The sequence below is a fragment of the Ambystoma mexicanum genome, chromosome 12, assembly GCF_040938575.1.
Source record: "Ambystoma mexicanum isolate Mex_15411 chromosome 12, UKY_AmexF1_1, whole genome shotgun sequence".
NCBI classification, from domain to species: Eukaryota; Metazoa; Chordata; class Amphibia; order Caudata; family Ambystomatidae; genus Ambystoma; species Ambystoma mexicanum.
Genome location: NC_090936.1, coordinates 465115654 through 465129229, shown reverse-complemented (window position 1 = coordinate 465129229; position 13576 = coordinate 465115654). Strand labels below are relative to the sequence as shown.

General features: G+C 43.1%; 1 protein-coding gene across 1 annotated transcript in view; it reads left to right on the top strand.

The window, feature by feature from the left end:
* The window catches only part of TBXAS1 (thromboxane A synthase 1), a 548307-nt gene that overhangs the window by 413877 nt on the left and 120854 nt on the right, over nt 1–13576 (top strand). Inside the window, exon 9 of the mRNA XM_069628729.1 lies at nt 11300–11430. Within this exon, the coding sequence (XP_069484830.1) occupies nt 11300–11430 (131 nt within the window). The remainder of the gene's footprint in view (nt 1–11299; nt 11431–13576) is intronic.

Genomic DNA, 13576 nt, shown 5'->3' with positions numbered 1-13576 from the left:
CCACCTGTTATACATTGGAAAAACAAAAAGACAAATCAAACAACGCATTGGTGAGCATAGATCCAGCATTAGAAATCTCACTCCCAACAAACCACTTGTGGCACATTATATACGTTTGAAACGCAAAACCAACGAAACGTTTATTATCCAGACTGTGCAGATCTCTAAAAGAGGTGGTGGCAGAGATCTAGCACTGCGCAAATGCGAACAAAAATGGATTTACGATCTGGATACAGTAAAACGGTTTAAATTGAGCAGTCGAATGGGGAATTTTCTTTTAAAAAGATTAACATGATGCATATTGACACATGCACAAATTTGAACTTGACCTTGAATTTTCACACATGCCAAGACAGAGCTAATTCCACCTCGAAGCAACATACTAATCGTACATAGGCAGAAAAATGCACTAATGTGAGACCGTGTCTGGAGTCAGGAGCTGCACATCGCGAATTATGAACATCCCCATGCAGCACAATGATATGTAGGCATGACAGGCAGCATAGACCATCGGCGTTTTGAAGAAACTTTGTTTTTCGGAATGTACATAAAACGTCAAACGCAAAACATTTGCATCAAGTAGCCTTGGTTTGGGACCATCATCAATGTCCCATTTAGATAAAGCGCACTGTGCTCACTTGCACACCGTGTACTTAAAGCAGAGTGTTCATACAGCAAGCAAGTGCCAGACTGGAGAAACCTCCTAGCCGCACCCCTCCAACATGGCGGACCATTTCGGCATAACCACAACGGAGTGAGGCAGTCTAGTGCCTCACGATATGCTTCCACATGGAAACAGAAGGCGAAGACCAACCGTATCGAGGAAGCAAGCTCCTCAAAAACAAAAAACGCAGAGCCACACCAGTAACATCGCAAAACGATGAAGAATAATCCCGACACGACCCAGGACCCAGCGCTGTTGAAAAACAGACGCGATTTACCAGAAGGATCACACACGAAAGGTGTAGCGCAGAGAAAAGAAGAAGGAAAAAGAAATTAATACGTGAGTACCAAATGTACAGCGAGCAGAAAATATGAGAAAATGGCCCCATACGCCATAAAATGTACCATAACAAATTTATTTTTAAACAACACCACCCCCATTTTTCTTTGTTAAATTCATGTCTCACTCTGCGCCCCTCTCTCTCTCCAACAGCCGTGGATCTTGATCCCTGTAGCTAACAGAAGCGCCCTGAATAAAACAGCCATATTCCAATTCCCGGAACGAATCGATAGACTTCATCCATTCACTATCAAAGACAACCAATTATTCAGGTCAGTGCATGATGAAAAAGTAATGTACATGTAATACTAACTAAAGAAAGATGAATAACAATAATGAACGCAGGTTCGTGTAAATACAGGATCCTCAGCCAGAAAATAAGGCATACAGAAGCAGCAACACCACACAGACTGCATCGAAAAGGAAGACACCTCCCACCTGCAAACTCACCAACTCCCTAAGAGTGGAAGGCAGAAATCAAAAGGGCTTTGCATCACGCAACCCACAGGAAAGAAGCCATCTTTCCTTGTATACAAAAATAACGCTCCAGTTCAACCACAAGATACTGACAAGGTCAGTGGGATGTAAAAATGGGCAAAAAATCCCAGAATACATGAATTACGCCAAAAATATCTATGCTTTTTAATAACATCTAAAGGTCTTCTCTTTTTAACAAAAAAAAAACACTGATACACACTTCCCATACTTTGTCATTTATCCCACAGCATCCTGTTTCACTATTGGGGAAACATCGAACATCATGTCAACCTGTTAAGAAATTAACTGTCCTGAAGAGGGCTAAACTTAGAAGAGCAGAACACCAGGGATGGTGTTGATGCGGACTCTTAGCCGAAACATATGTAGACATCCTTTAGACATCCCAAAAACTTTGTCTAACTTTTGAATAGAGACAATAACATCTATTTCCATTCACAGGTTTCCCCCAGAATGAAATGTAATCAAATTTCGAAAGCAATAAGTATTTGTGATTACACTAATTGATGTCACCACTTACTAATTGTAGGCACCAACCCTACTGAGTTTTGAGTTATTGGACCTTTTGTTTTATTAATTTTAGTATAAGATGTGCCTTGTGGGAAGCACCTGAAACCAATATCTATGTTTTTATAAGAATCTTACTAATAATCTTTGTTTTATTTAGGTATAAACAAAATGGCAGTTTATCTCATGTATAAGTTCGGGTGTATGAAATAGATATTATACCCCTACATCCCTCTGCCAAGCTATCTAGGTGGACTGAGAAAGAGTTAACTTAGTTGTTCTTTCTTGCACTGCATCTCCCGTCCCTTACAGCTCAAATCCCCCTTGAACAAAAAAACTGGGACATACCCACTAAATATTCTACATTGGAAAGTGGCCATATGTTAAACCTGAAACTTGAATAAAGAGCCCTCTTCCTGGACCACTCTATCCAACCGAGGTACGGTTTGCGACACACTTAGATTTTAAAACAAAGGTAAATGTAAATAGCCCCCAACGAAGGGCTTGAAATTAAATGACCCAGTGCCCAGTCGTTAAAGAGTTCCCTCCGTTTATGACTTGACATCACTGGCCCTTCTATGTTGCTATGCGACATGCTAAACAAATATATTCTCTTTGTAATACTGGCAATGTACCTGACATTTGGAAGAAATCTTTAGTACGACCGCTTTTAAAGAAACCATCCTTGAATGCAGATGATCTTGGTAATTAATGTCCTGTTTCCCAAATCCCATTCCTGAGAAAACATCTGGAAAGGATGGCTGTAAAAAAAAAAGAGAAAATCAGAAATGTGTGGGATTATCAAATCTCCTTGCTCCAGCGGAAGTGGGCTTCAGGCAAGTTGGTAAAACCAAATGTATCACTGCCTCCATATTAGACAAACTAAAATTTGAGGTACAGAAGGGTGGTACTGGCATGGCACACTAGTACTCCTATATTTGTCAGCGGCCATAATATTCTTGTCGAAAGACTGAACTAATGTGGGTTTGACGATAACGTGCTAGGCTGGTTCACATTATTCCTACGTAATAAGACATTAGAGAGTAGCTAATGTAATTAGAGAGTAGCTCTAGATCAATGCTCCTCCAAAGACAAAATATGAAGTTGCAGGATGTCCCAGAGAGAGGAAAGGCCTCCTTTTAAATGTACATATTCAACGCCTTGCAACTATAATTGGAGCAAGAGGCTTTTACTTCCTAAACTATATCAATGATATACAGATACTGGTAAATATGTCGCGAGATAGAAATCTCACATCTCAAAAATGTACAGACTTTATTTCCTTGATTAATGTCTGGATGGAAAACAACCTCCTAAATACACTCCTGAGTAAAACAGAGGTGATGGTGGTAAATGACTCTGGACACACCTGGAATGGCTTGTTCTGGCCTGCTGATTCCAGTCCCTGCCCGTTGCCAGTGCTGAGCAAAGTGAGGATATTGGCAAACTTAGATCTTACTTTAATCCCACAGGTTTCATCAGTGGTGAAAAATTGCTTTTTTCTCTTAAAAAAGTTAAACTATCTGATCTGTGTTTCCATATCTGTTTCTCTCACATCAGGTTATGGTGGATAATGCCTCAATCTCTTTCAGATTGGATTTTGGTAGCTGCATATATCTGGGCCTTCGATCAAAACAAATGGCAAATGCAGCAGCTCCTTGGTTGCTGAGGTTAGGAAATGTGATCATTTTTTACCAGGAATTAAATAATCAAATCTTGACATTGGCTTTTGAAATCGTTATGTTTGGTACATAAACCTATTCACTACACTATTCCATCGATCCACACAAGGCGTTTTCAAAGATACTAACCAGCAAGATCCCAATGCTCTGACTCAGAGTGGTTTCTTGATTATCCCTAAGCTTAAAAAGCTAGGGCAGGTGAGCAAACCTTTTCGATATGGGCAGCAAGACACTGGAGCACATTGCCTCCAGTAGTGGGAATTAATTTAACTATGGTCCACCGTGTGGACAAAGGATGCCTTTTTTAGGGCGTGGGGATCCCAGAGGACAGAACCCGGCTCACGCCTATCGGGACGCTTTTTACACCGAGGGACAGAGGTGGTATCAACCCACGAGACGTTCCTGGAGGAGATAAATCCACAACTGACTCTGCCCATTTTCAATCTGGCAGGGGTAACAGTCACTCACGAGGAACAGGCAGTCCTAGCAAAAGGGTTGTCACATGGGCCGACTTATCAAACAAACTGGTTTTTAGATGGAGTCTGAGTTGAGGCGTTTCTTTAGGACGTTTCGGCTCAAAGTGTTTTTCACAAATAGCGATAGGGAGGAGGATCTAGAAGACATGGCTCTCAGACCCAGGTCCTCATTTACGCCAACAGATAGCCAAATTCCTAATGAACTGGTTACTTTTGAGAGGTCTATTATGGAAGTAATACAACAACTCTGCAAAGGCGGTGGCAATGTCGGACACAATTTGACTAACCAACTAAAAGTAGTCTAAAAAATGATGACAAGGCGTGCACTCTGGTTCCCAGTCAAGTTTTCCTGCTGTAGCAACAAATAATCTTCTCCTCCAAACGTTTTCTTGACTCCATCAATCATCAGGGAGGCTGTGTTTCTTTTCCTTTTCAGGTGTGTCTAGTTGCATTTCCTTTGAAGGTGTTTCAGGTTAATTCACATTGATGTCTCTAAGGATTCTGGTACTTGTATTCTCACACTTTTTTCAATTGCAGGTGACTGGGCAACAACTCCCTCCAAAGCACAAATTTATCCTTGATAGGGGGAGGGGGAAAACCATGTTTATGGAGGAGAAGCTAAAAGTAGCCCTGAAGTCCCTGAGTTCTAGCCAAGAGCTGATTTTTAAGCCAATCAAGGTGGAGAATAGTGGTGCAGAACCAATATCAATAACAGAGGATGGTGATGGTTCTGCTGGGAAATGCAGAAAATTACACCAAGTTACATCATGACCCTACACAGGTGATCAAACGGGAGATTCTGCAAACCACCACATTCGGCGTCCAGAGAGGGGTTGCATTTCGGCTAAGGAATTTGAGTTTCTGAATGAAACAGAAGATAGAGTACCCACCTTTTATGCGTGCCCGAAGATTAAAAAAAATGCTGCCACACCCCCGGGTCGACCAATCGTCTTGGGTGTGGGTCAGTGTTGGGAGCCCATTAGTAAATTTGAGGACCAATTTCTGAAACCAGTGAGCATCAAATGTGAATCCTACTCACGGGATACAATAGCTACTATTCCTTTTTTTGAAGGAGAAATATTTGATTGTAGTGAAGAAATCCTTGTTATAATGGACATCAGGGCATTATATACTAAGATTACCTAGGGACATTCCATTGAATGCGCCAGGGAATCCCTGACACGACATAATCTACAACAGAGAGTTCCGGTGGAATTCAAATTGGACTCGATGGCAATTGCACTCACTCGGAATTACTTCAGATTTGAAAAAGTATTTTTTCAACAAGTGTGAGGGACAGCCATGGCTCAGCATTTGCACAGAGCCTGGCCATTATCTATTTGTATTTATCCATTTATCCATTATCTACATGGACTGGTATGAGGAGCTATATATTTTCACCGACAATTCGCCATTTTTCAGTAACATTCGAAAATGGCAGAGATATATAGATGATGTCATCTTCATTTGGAAGAGGACCCAAAAAAATCTCAAGATCTTTCTGACCTGGCTTGAAGTTTGTAATGGCCATATACATTTTACCCTGGTATCGAGCACAGTAGAGATCCATTTCTTGGATCTATCTATAAGGCATGAAGCAGGAAAATTGAGCTGCAGTCTGTTTCAGGAGGACACAGACAAAAACACACTATTACACTTTGATATCTAGCATCCGTTGTCCTTAAAGCAAAAACTTCAGTATGGCCAGTATCTATGCGTGAGGTGCAATTGATAGACTGTTGATGTTTTCTACAAGCATACAGGGGGTCTGGAAGCCTGGCTAAAAGCCAGAGGATATCCAAGGAAATTGCCAGTACAGTCCAAGAAAAGGGCAGGGTTCACCACGCGGGGGTGCTTCTCCAACCAAGGGAGTGACAAAAGTACGAGGAACGGATTACATGCGTGACTACCTATTGCCCAAACACCTCTAGGATTAAGAGTATTATTAAGAAATTCTGGCCTCTGGTTAGGCTATCCTTCCCGCAGGAACCTATTACCTGCATGGCCTACAAGAGGTCCAAAAACCAGAGAGAATACTTAGTGCACTCTCAATTTTGCAAGACACCGGTGAAGAACACTTTGTGGAATCTCAGACCGGTTCAGGGTCATTTTCCATGTGCGACCTGTACAGTGTCTTTTTACAGGAAAATGAAAACCATGGAAATAGTGGGAAGATCTTGGGAATTGAGACCGTTTACGAACTGCAGGACCCCGAATGCAATATATTGCATTGAGTGCCCTTGTGGGAAAATGTATGTAGGGTAGACCAAGAGACATGTCCACAAGAGGATCGTGGAGCATAGGTCAAGGATAAGGTGCAGGAAACAGGGTGCCCTCCTAGTGGCCCACTACATAGTGAACCAGCACACAGTGGATGAAATATCTTGATGGGTCTTGGATACAGTGGGGGGAGCCGGAAATCCAGCCAGCAGTTTAAATCATAAAGAACGCTGGTGGATCTACAAGTTGCAGACTCACACTGGAGAGCTGAATGACATTTTTGAATAACCCCTTGGGGCAGCACTGGATTTTCCTTGAGTGGCACATTAGAGTGAACATGTAGGCTCAGGCAGGACTCCTCCAGGAGCAAAGCAGGTGTTCACACCTTGAGCTCTGGGGTGCTGGGTGATGTTTATTATCCTTACCCAGGCTTCAGGATTAGACCTTGATGCACTGACCGCCCCTTAGGGTGGTGAGACAGTCATAGGAGACCTTATTGGTACAAACAAGTGACTATTCTATTATACCAGGAGAGTGGGTGCATTTATATACCTTTGTATGACATACACTGAGTCCAGATACGCCCCTTCTAATTTAATGAATTTTTTACAACGTGCCTAATACCATACCTGAGTTTGGTTTATAAGTGCGGATCCAGGATTCGAACCTCTGTTGCTTTGCATGGCCTTGCTTCCAGGACCAGTGCGTTGCCCCTGTGCTATCCTCCATTCACTAAAAGATTCTAAAAAGGTACAGGGTGATGCTTCACAAGTACTCTACAGTGGCGTAGCACAAGAGTGCACTAGATTACTGGGTGCAGCTCCCTGGTAATGGATACTGCAATTTGAGTGTTTTAGATATGGACATGGAGACATACAATATGCCCAAGGTGGAGGACCACGCGGGTCGCACATGAGATTCTTGATGCAGCAGTTTAGTGGAGAAACACACCTGGGTCGAGAGCCTGATGTTACATTACAGCCACGATTTAATTGCAGTCAGCAGACTGCAGGTTGGAACGCCCACAGGAATACGCTGCATGGAGCTCAGGCATGCAGATTTGTGAATATGAGGTGAGAGCCCTTGGGATCATAAATTGGTAAAAAATGTCCTCTTTTGTAACCTCAGATGTTTGCACCCAGATCAAACAGCATAGGTGCATTGGATTACTCATTGGTAATCCCCCTTTTCCTTCCAGCCTGGCATTTTGGGAAGGGACACGTGGGTGCCCTTGGTAGCTTAAGTCATCAGATGGTACTCCATATCGTAGAAGGGAAATGTAAGTGGAACGCATACCTCCATGCTGCTTTTTGCACAGGAGATGGGGATCACCACTGGGGTGCATGGAGGAGCTGTGAAATCAGGAATCGCGAAGTTCCCTTGTGATGGCACTTGCGCACCCAAGGAAACCTAGCATGGGGGACAATGCCTCACTTGGCGAAGACTGCCTTTTGCTGAACACTAACATAACAACTAGCCCGGGGCATGCAGCCACATTTGTGATACATGGCTGCAAGCCAGCTTTATATAGGCACCAGGAGGTGTAGGAGGTTTTGTGTGGCAGCAGTGGACTATGAGCCAATATCCCTCTTACTATGTGGATTTGTCACAATGAGGCATGGGTGCTCTACATAATCTCTGTTTAGCTGAACAGGGGACACAACCCAGGTGGTTTTTGAACAATGAGGTATCTGGTGGTGGTTGGACTAGTATAGGTCTGACTTCAATTCTGTGATTTTAAAAGACACTATGGTTGCTATTTAGGATTGTGCCTCAGGTGAAGGCCTTTGGATCTGTGTGACGTGGTCCCAGCGATTGTGTATCTTCGATGTACAACACTGATAAGGTCAGTTTTGGGCAATGGAAATCATGTTGTTGCAATGCTTTCAAAATGTAGTATTTTTGACTGAAAAACTTGCAGTCTATTCGAAATGCATTCTGGATGAAGCAGTGGATATTTTCCTCAAGCCTCAGTGAAGGCTGCATTTTAATGTGAGCTATGAATACTGTCTGCATTCTTTGAATCACTAGAAAAATGTATTGTTGCAGTCTGCAGGTTTTGAGGGATTGTTTTGAGTAAAGTGCCTGATAACGTTGCAGGGGCCGAAAGCAAACTGTGTTGTCTTTCATGCTGCCATGGCAAAGAGGCCTCTTGGAGTTTTCCATGTGACAGTTTGGCCAAATGCCAATGAATGCTTGCAACAGGTGAAATTTCTGGAAAAGTACTATCCTGAATTTGTGGGAGGTTTAAATTAGGGAGCACCACATCAGGAGATCAGATGGAGCTTTGGGGGAAGGATAGACGTATTGCTTCCTAATTGCCCGTTAAGCACAAATCTCTCTGTTCATCTGGTCTGGAGTTCCCCAGTGTAGATTTGATCAGAGATGAAGAGTTACAGAAAAGGCACTTTAATGGTGATGTACTACTAACCTTTTGTTTTATGTAGTTTGTGTATTGGGGAGAAAAAGAATTACTATATCTGTGCCCTTTTATGGAAAGCAAAACAGTTCTATAGTTGAATCAAGGGTTGGGAATGAAGATTGTTTTATATGTGAGAGATTAAATAATCTCTCTATATTTGCCTGCAGGGTATATATTTTGTCCTGCCCGGAAGAAGGTGGTTGGGAATAGGATGTCCGCCAAACCGTTAAGATAAGAATTGAGTCTGTGCACCTGCGTGTAGATATTCGCATGAAGGGTAGAGCGCAGAGCATTGGACTGAGGTTCATGGAATGGTGGCATAAGCAGACTGCGTATTGGACATAGGCCCTTGTGGTACAACAAAGCAGGAAGAAATGTACTGCTTGATTAAGGAGTGGTCTGTGTTGGGATAGAAATACAGGAAAATAGTTTGAATTGGTACCCAGCAAGGGTCAATCAGAATGTAACAATCTGATTGGCCCTTGCCGGGGCTTTACCCGACGGGGAATCCCTGCCCTGGGATTCCTTTTGTTTGTTCTCGGCGGGGGGCGTGGCGGCCCTTCAGCCAATGAGGAGGCTCAAAAAAGGGCAATCCCCGCTCCGAGCCGCCACACGGCTGGAGGCTGCCATCCTCCCCCGCTGGGAATTCAGGTAATTGTTTTGTCCCTCCCCACCACCCTATAAACAATCCCCTCCCTGCCATCCCAACCCCACTTACGTTCTTTTTGGTACTTTTTCTTGAGCAAACATGCTGGGAACACTTCTGTCCCCAGCGCTTCCGTTCCCGATGGCCGCCATGGAAAGGGAAAACGGACTCAGTTTTCCCTTCCCGGCGAGCATTTTTTTAAACTTTTTTTTTTTGTTCTCTATTCCAAAACGATGCCGCGTTGCAGAACACAAAAACAATACTATTCACTCGGGCATGTAACTATGGGCCCCGGGGCATTACCTGATTCGGTAATGCCCCACGGCTCAGGGCTTATTGCTTAATAAATCCCCCGTGCTGTTTCTTATATCCTCTGTATAATTTAGTGCATTTGTGTAGTAGTCCTACATGTTGGGTGAGGGATTTCTATTTTTGTGCATAATGAAAAGAAGCACTAGAACTTACATCCTTTATGCACTTTAGGAACAGGGCTTGGGAACTATGTTCCCAACGGATATTTACATGTTCTGAATTGCACCTTACCCTAGGAATAGAGGTGAACAAGGGGGAGATTTATGGTATCTGATTGAAGGACACTTGGGTCGGAATTAAATAAAATAGTTTGTGCTGCTAATTTGAGTGTACATGTTTTATGTGATGAATTGTTGTCAATGTGTTTTTTTGAATGTAATTTGCGTACTAATGGTTTTAGATTAGATTTTGATAACAAAATATTCATGTTATCATCACCTTGCTTCCGTTGTACAAATTTGCCCTTAGCAATTTAAAAAAAAGGATATTTTGAATTCAGTAATTGAATTGTAATATGTCAGGAGCCTCTTGTTATGTTGTTTGCACATTACCTATAGACCTGCGTGAAGAATATACATTTTTAAAATTTAGGAAACCTTTGAAGACCTTTCTTTTCAGATGTCTTTAACACTACTGCATATTTTACCCTGTGTGATCATCTTTTGTAACAGTGCCAAGATGCCTTTTGGTGAATGTTTGCACATACTAAAACATGCATGCATGCATGCATACATACATACATACATACATACATACATACATTCATTACAGGAACTCACTTGTTAATGCATTCAGAGGACTAATGCCCAAGATCAGATGGAGATGGAGGTCAATTCATTCTTTCTTCATGTCACATCTCTTCCGGGATTCGGCCCACTATGTATTGATTAGACCGTGGCTTCTTCCTGACTTTTGTGAACTAGAAGAATGCTCAGTATGCAAAGTTGCCACTTGGCATGATGAATCGCATCTTATGTAGAATTTGGCTTCTCAAAGGCCAAGATGCATCCCTCTCTAGGAGTTCACTGTTCCCACTCTCTGCGATCTCCACTGCTCCCCAGTAATGTTCCATGCATAATTAAATATAGCCACTACGGCTTTTAAACCACAAGGAGGGTTATCAATTTCACTTGAAGACCTGCAATGCCGCTGTGAAAAGCTGCTGTTCCTTGGGATGCTCAGATCAGTGTCAGATGGCATTGGCCCAAGTTTGGAATTCAAATCTAAATTGCCAAGATCTCCAGAGAAGGTTGAGAAGTTTCAGAGGCTTGCTGGAGGTCCGATGCACCCAGGGCTCGCAGAATCTCTGTAGGTTGTCCAAGACTCCCCTCTCCCCATTTGATTATTTTTTGTATCACTGTACATCAATGTTTGTTTTGTTCGCAGACTAGTCTGTCATGTGACCTAATGTTTCCTGATGCACTCTTAATAGTATTATTATGCTGTAAAAATAAATGATGATAATGTATGGAGCAATCAAATAAATCAGCCGGATACCCATTAGTGCTAATCTAGCTGTTTTTCTTCCCCGCATAGTGGCATTTCCACACGTCATGAACTTCTTTCTGCGCCTTTTTCCGAACAAGAAGCAGAAGCAGGTCAACGGGTTCTTCTGCAATCTTATGAGGGACCTTGTTGCTGCACGTGACTGTCAAGCAGAAACTGAGGTAATGCGCATCTTTGCTCCATGTGTTGTATATTCCCTTTCCTCCCTACATTTCTGAAAACACTATTAGAAGATTATCGATATTTTTAATGATCAGTTGATTTATTTGCACTTATCACTTTCTGCCAGTCCCAGGTATTGGTGTGACATGCTTTTACTGCTTTAGCACAACAGGAGAGCCCACACGAATTTAGGCCCCGCCTTCTAACTTTCAAACAGCAACCTGACCTCCCCTCCAAAACTCTGTTATAGGCTCCAAAGAAAGAACCTGCATCTTAGTAGAACAATACAAAGGATTGCCTTGAATGGTCCTGGGGAGATGCCTTCAGGAGCACAGCCCCGCCAAGTCTCTTTTCCACTAATCCCTTAGTATGTCCTTGTCTTTGATGCACCTACTGTGCCAATCACCTGGCCAAGGGCCTACAACTACTTACAGACAGACGGTTACCTTTTGCCACAAGCCACTTTCCCACATACAAGCACTTTTCCAAGTTGCTAATCCTTAAGAGTTACTTATTGTTCTAGATGCTTTCCTGCACCAAGGTATCATAGGGCAGTCATCGTTTTACAGTGGTAGCTTGACCATTGCTGCGTTGGCCTGATAACATTCCATTAGCTAATAACTGAAGTCTCCTATGGTTTTACCAACCTTAACAGAAGTGGCCAGATATATTGGAAATTAGGCAACATATTTCTATTCTAACTTGTCTATGCTGAAACAAAGCTCATAACAGCAGAGAAAAAAGAGGAAATCTAAAACAGCAGAATATCAACACTTTCAGAAGAATACAAATATTCTTCCCTCAGGTCAGTAGGGTGGTGGAAGGACAGCTGCAAGTAGGAGAAGGTGGTGGACCTTATGGCACAATTGGTAGACCTAGGATGGGTGAAGGGACAAACTCATGCCAAGGCGTCCTGGAGGAGCAAGTGACCCGCAGAACGAAGAGAGGAGGGTCTAGAGAAGAATCCTGTAGGAACAAGACTTGAGGCAAAAAGCCTAGGAAGACCACAAAAGATGGCTTAGAACCAGGTTGATAAGGGGAAGGGATTTAGTAAGGACCCTTGGGAGTTCTAGGACCAGAGTTTAGGGTGACCTTCAGTCTTCCTGTGGACCTGTACAGTGGTTGAAGGCTGACTACACTGCGGCATGACCTATCAAAGCTACCAAAAGGCTCCCGTCTGAAGCTGGGATGAGGAAGGAGGCTCCACCTCATGGAAACCATAGCAGAAGTGTTCTGAGACCTCTTAAAACCAAAACCGGGAATCGACCATTGAAACCCTACGAATACCAAAGAATGAGTGTGTGCAGTAGCCCCCCTAAACCCAAGACTTACAAGCATATGGTTAATTGAATTTATGTTTTGGAAGAGATCGAGTGCTGGAATTATACAGAACCAGGAATGTTCTTTTGGACACTATTAAACTTCCCTGAGAGACCCTTTCTTTTTAAGTTCTCCTGAAGCACTGCCCACATCCGTTGCAATCACCACCTTGACAATCTTGGTATTTGTTTTAAAAGCCTCTGTTTATTATTTTTGCCTTACATTGTACACAGTCCCTAATAAAGCTTTTGCCAGTCAAATCCTTATGTAAAGCCATTTGTGTGTCAATCAATGCCAACCAGGTCTCTCTCTACTTATATTATAGCAATCAATCAAATGTTTATTTGACTACAAAAGCGACACAGAAAAACAAAAAGACACAGCAAAGGGGCTCTGAGAGGTGCTCATTCTTACTGTTGCAGATTTGCATACCTGCACAGTGCCCCAGCTTCCCCAGGTACACTACCCAATCTGGGCCCAGAACGATTTACTTTTCACGGTGCAGCACTCCATTCAGCGGCCATCAGGCCTGAGAACCAGCCCCTCGTCCCCCTCAATCAGCTCGCCCTTGCTGCCTCTTATTGGTGCTCTGGAACACAGAAAAACAAAAAGACACAGCGAAGGGGCTCTCAGAGATGCCCATTCTGCCTATCGCAGCTTTGCATCCCTGCACAGGGCCCCAGCCTCCCCAAGTACACTGCGCAATCCGGGCCCAGATTTACTTATTTATTTTTTGCACCACAGCACTCCCTTCAATGGCCATCGGGCCTGAGAACCAGCCACTCCTCCCTCCTCCCTCAGCCCGTCCTTGCCACCTCTGATTGG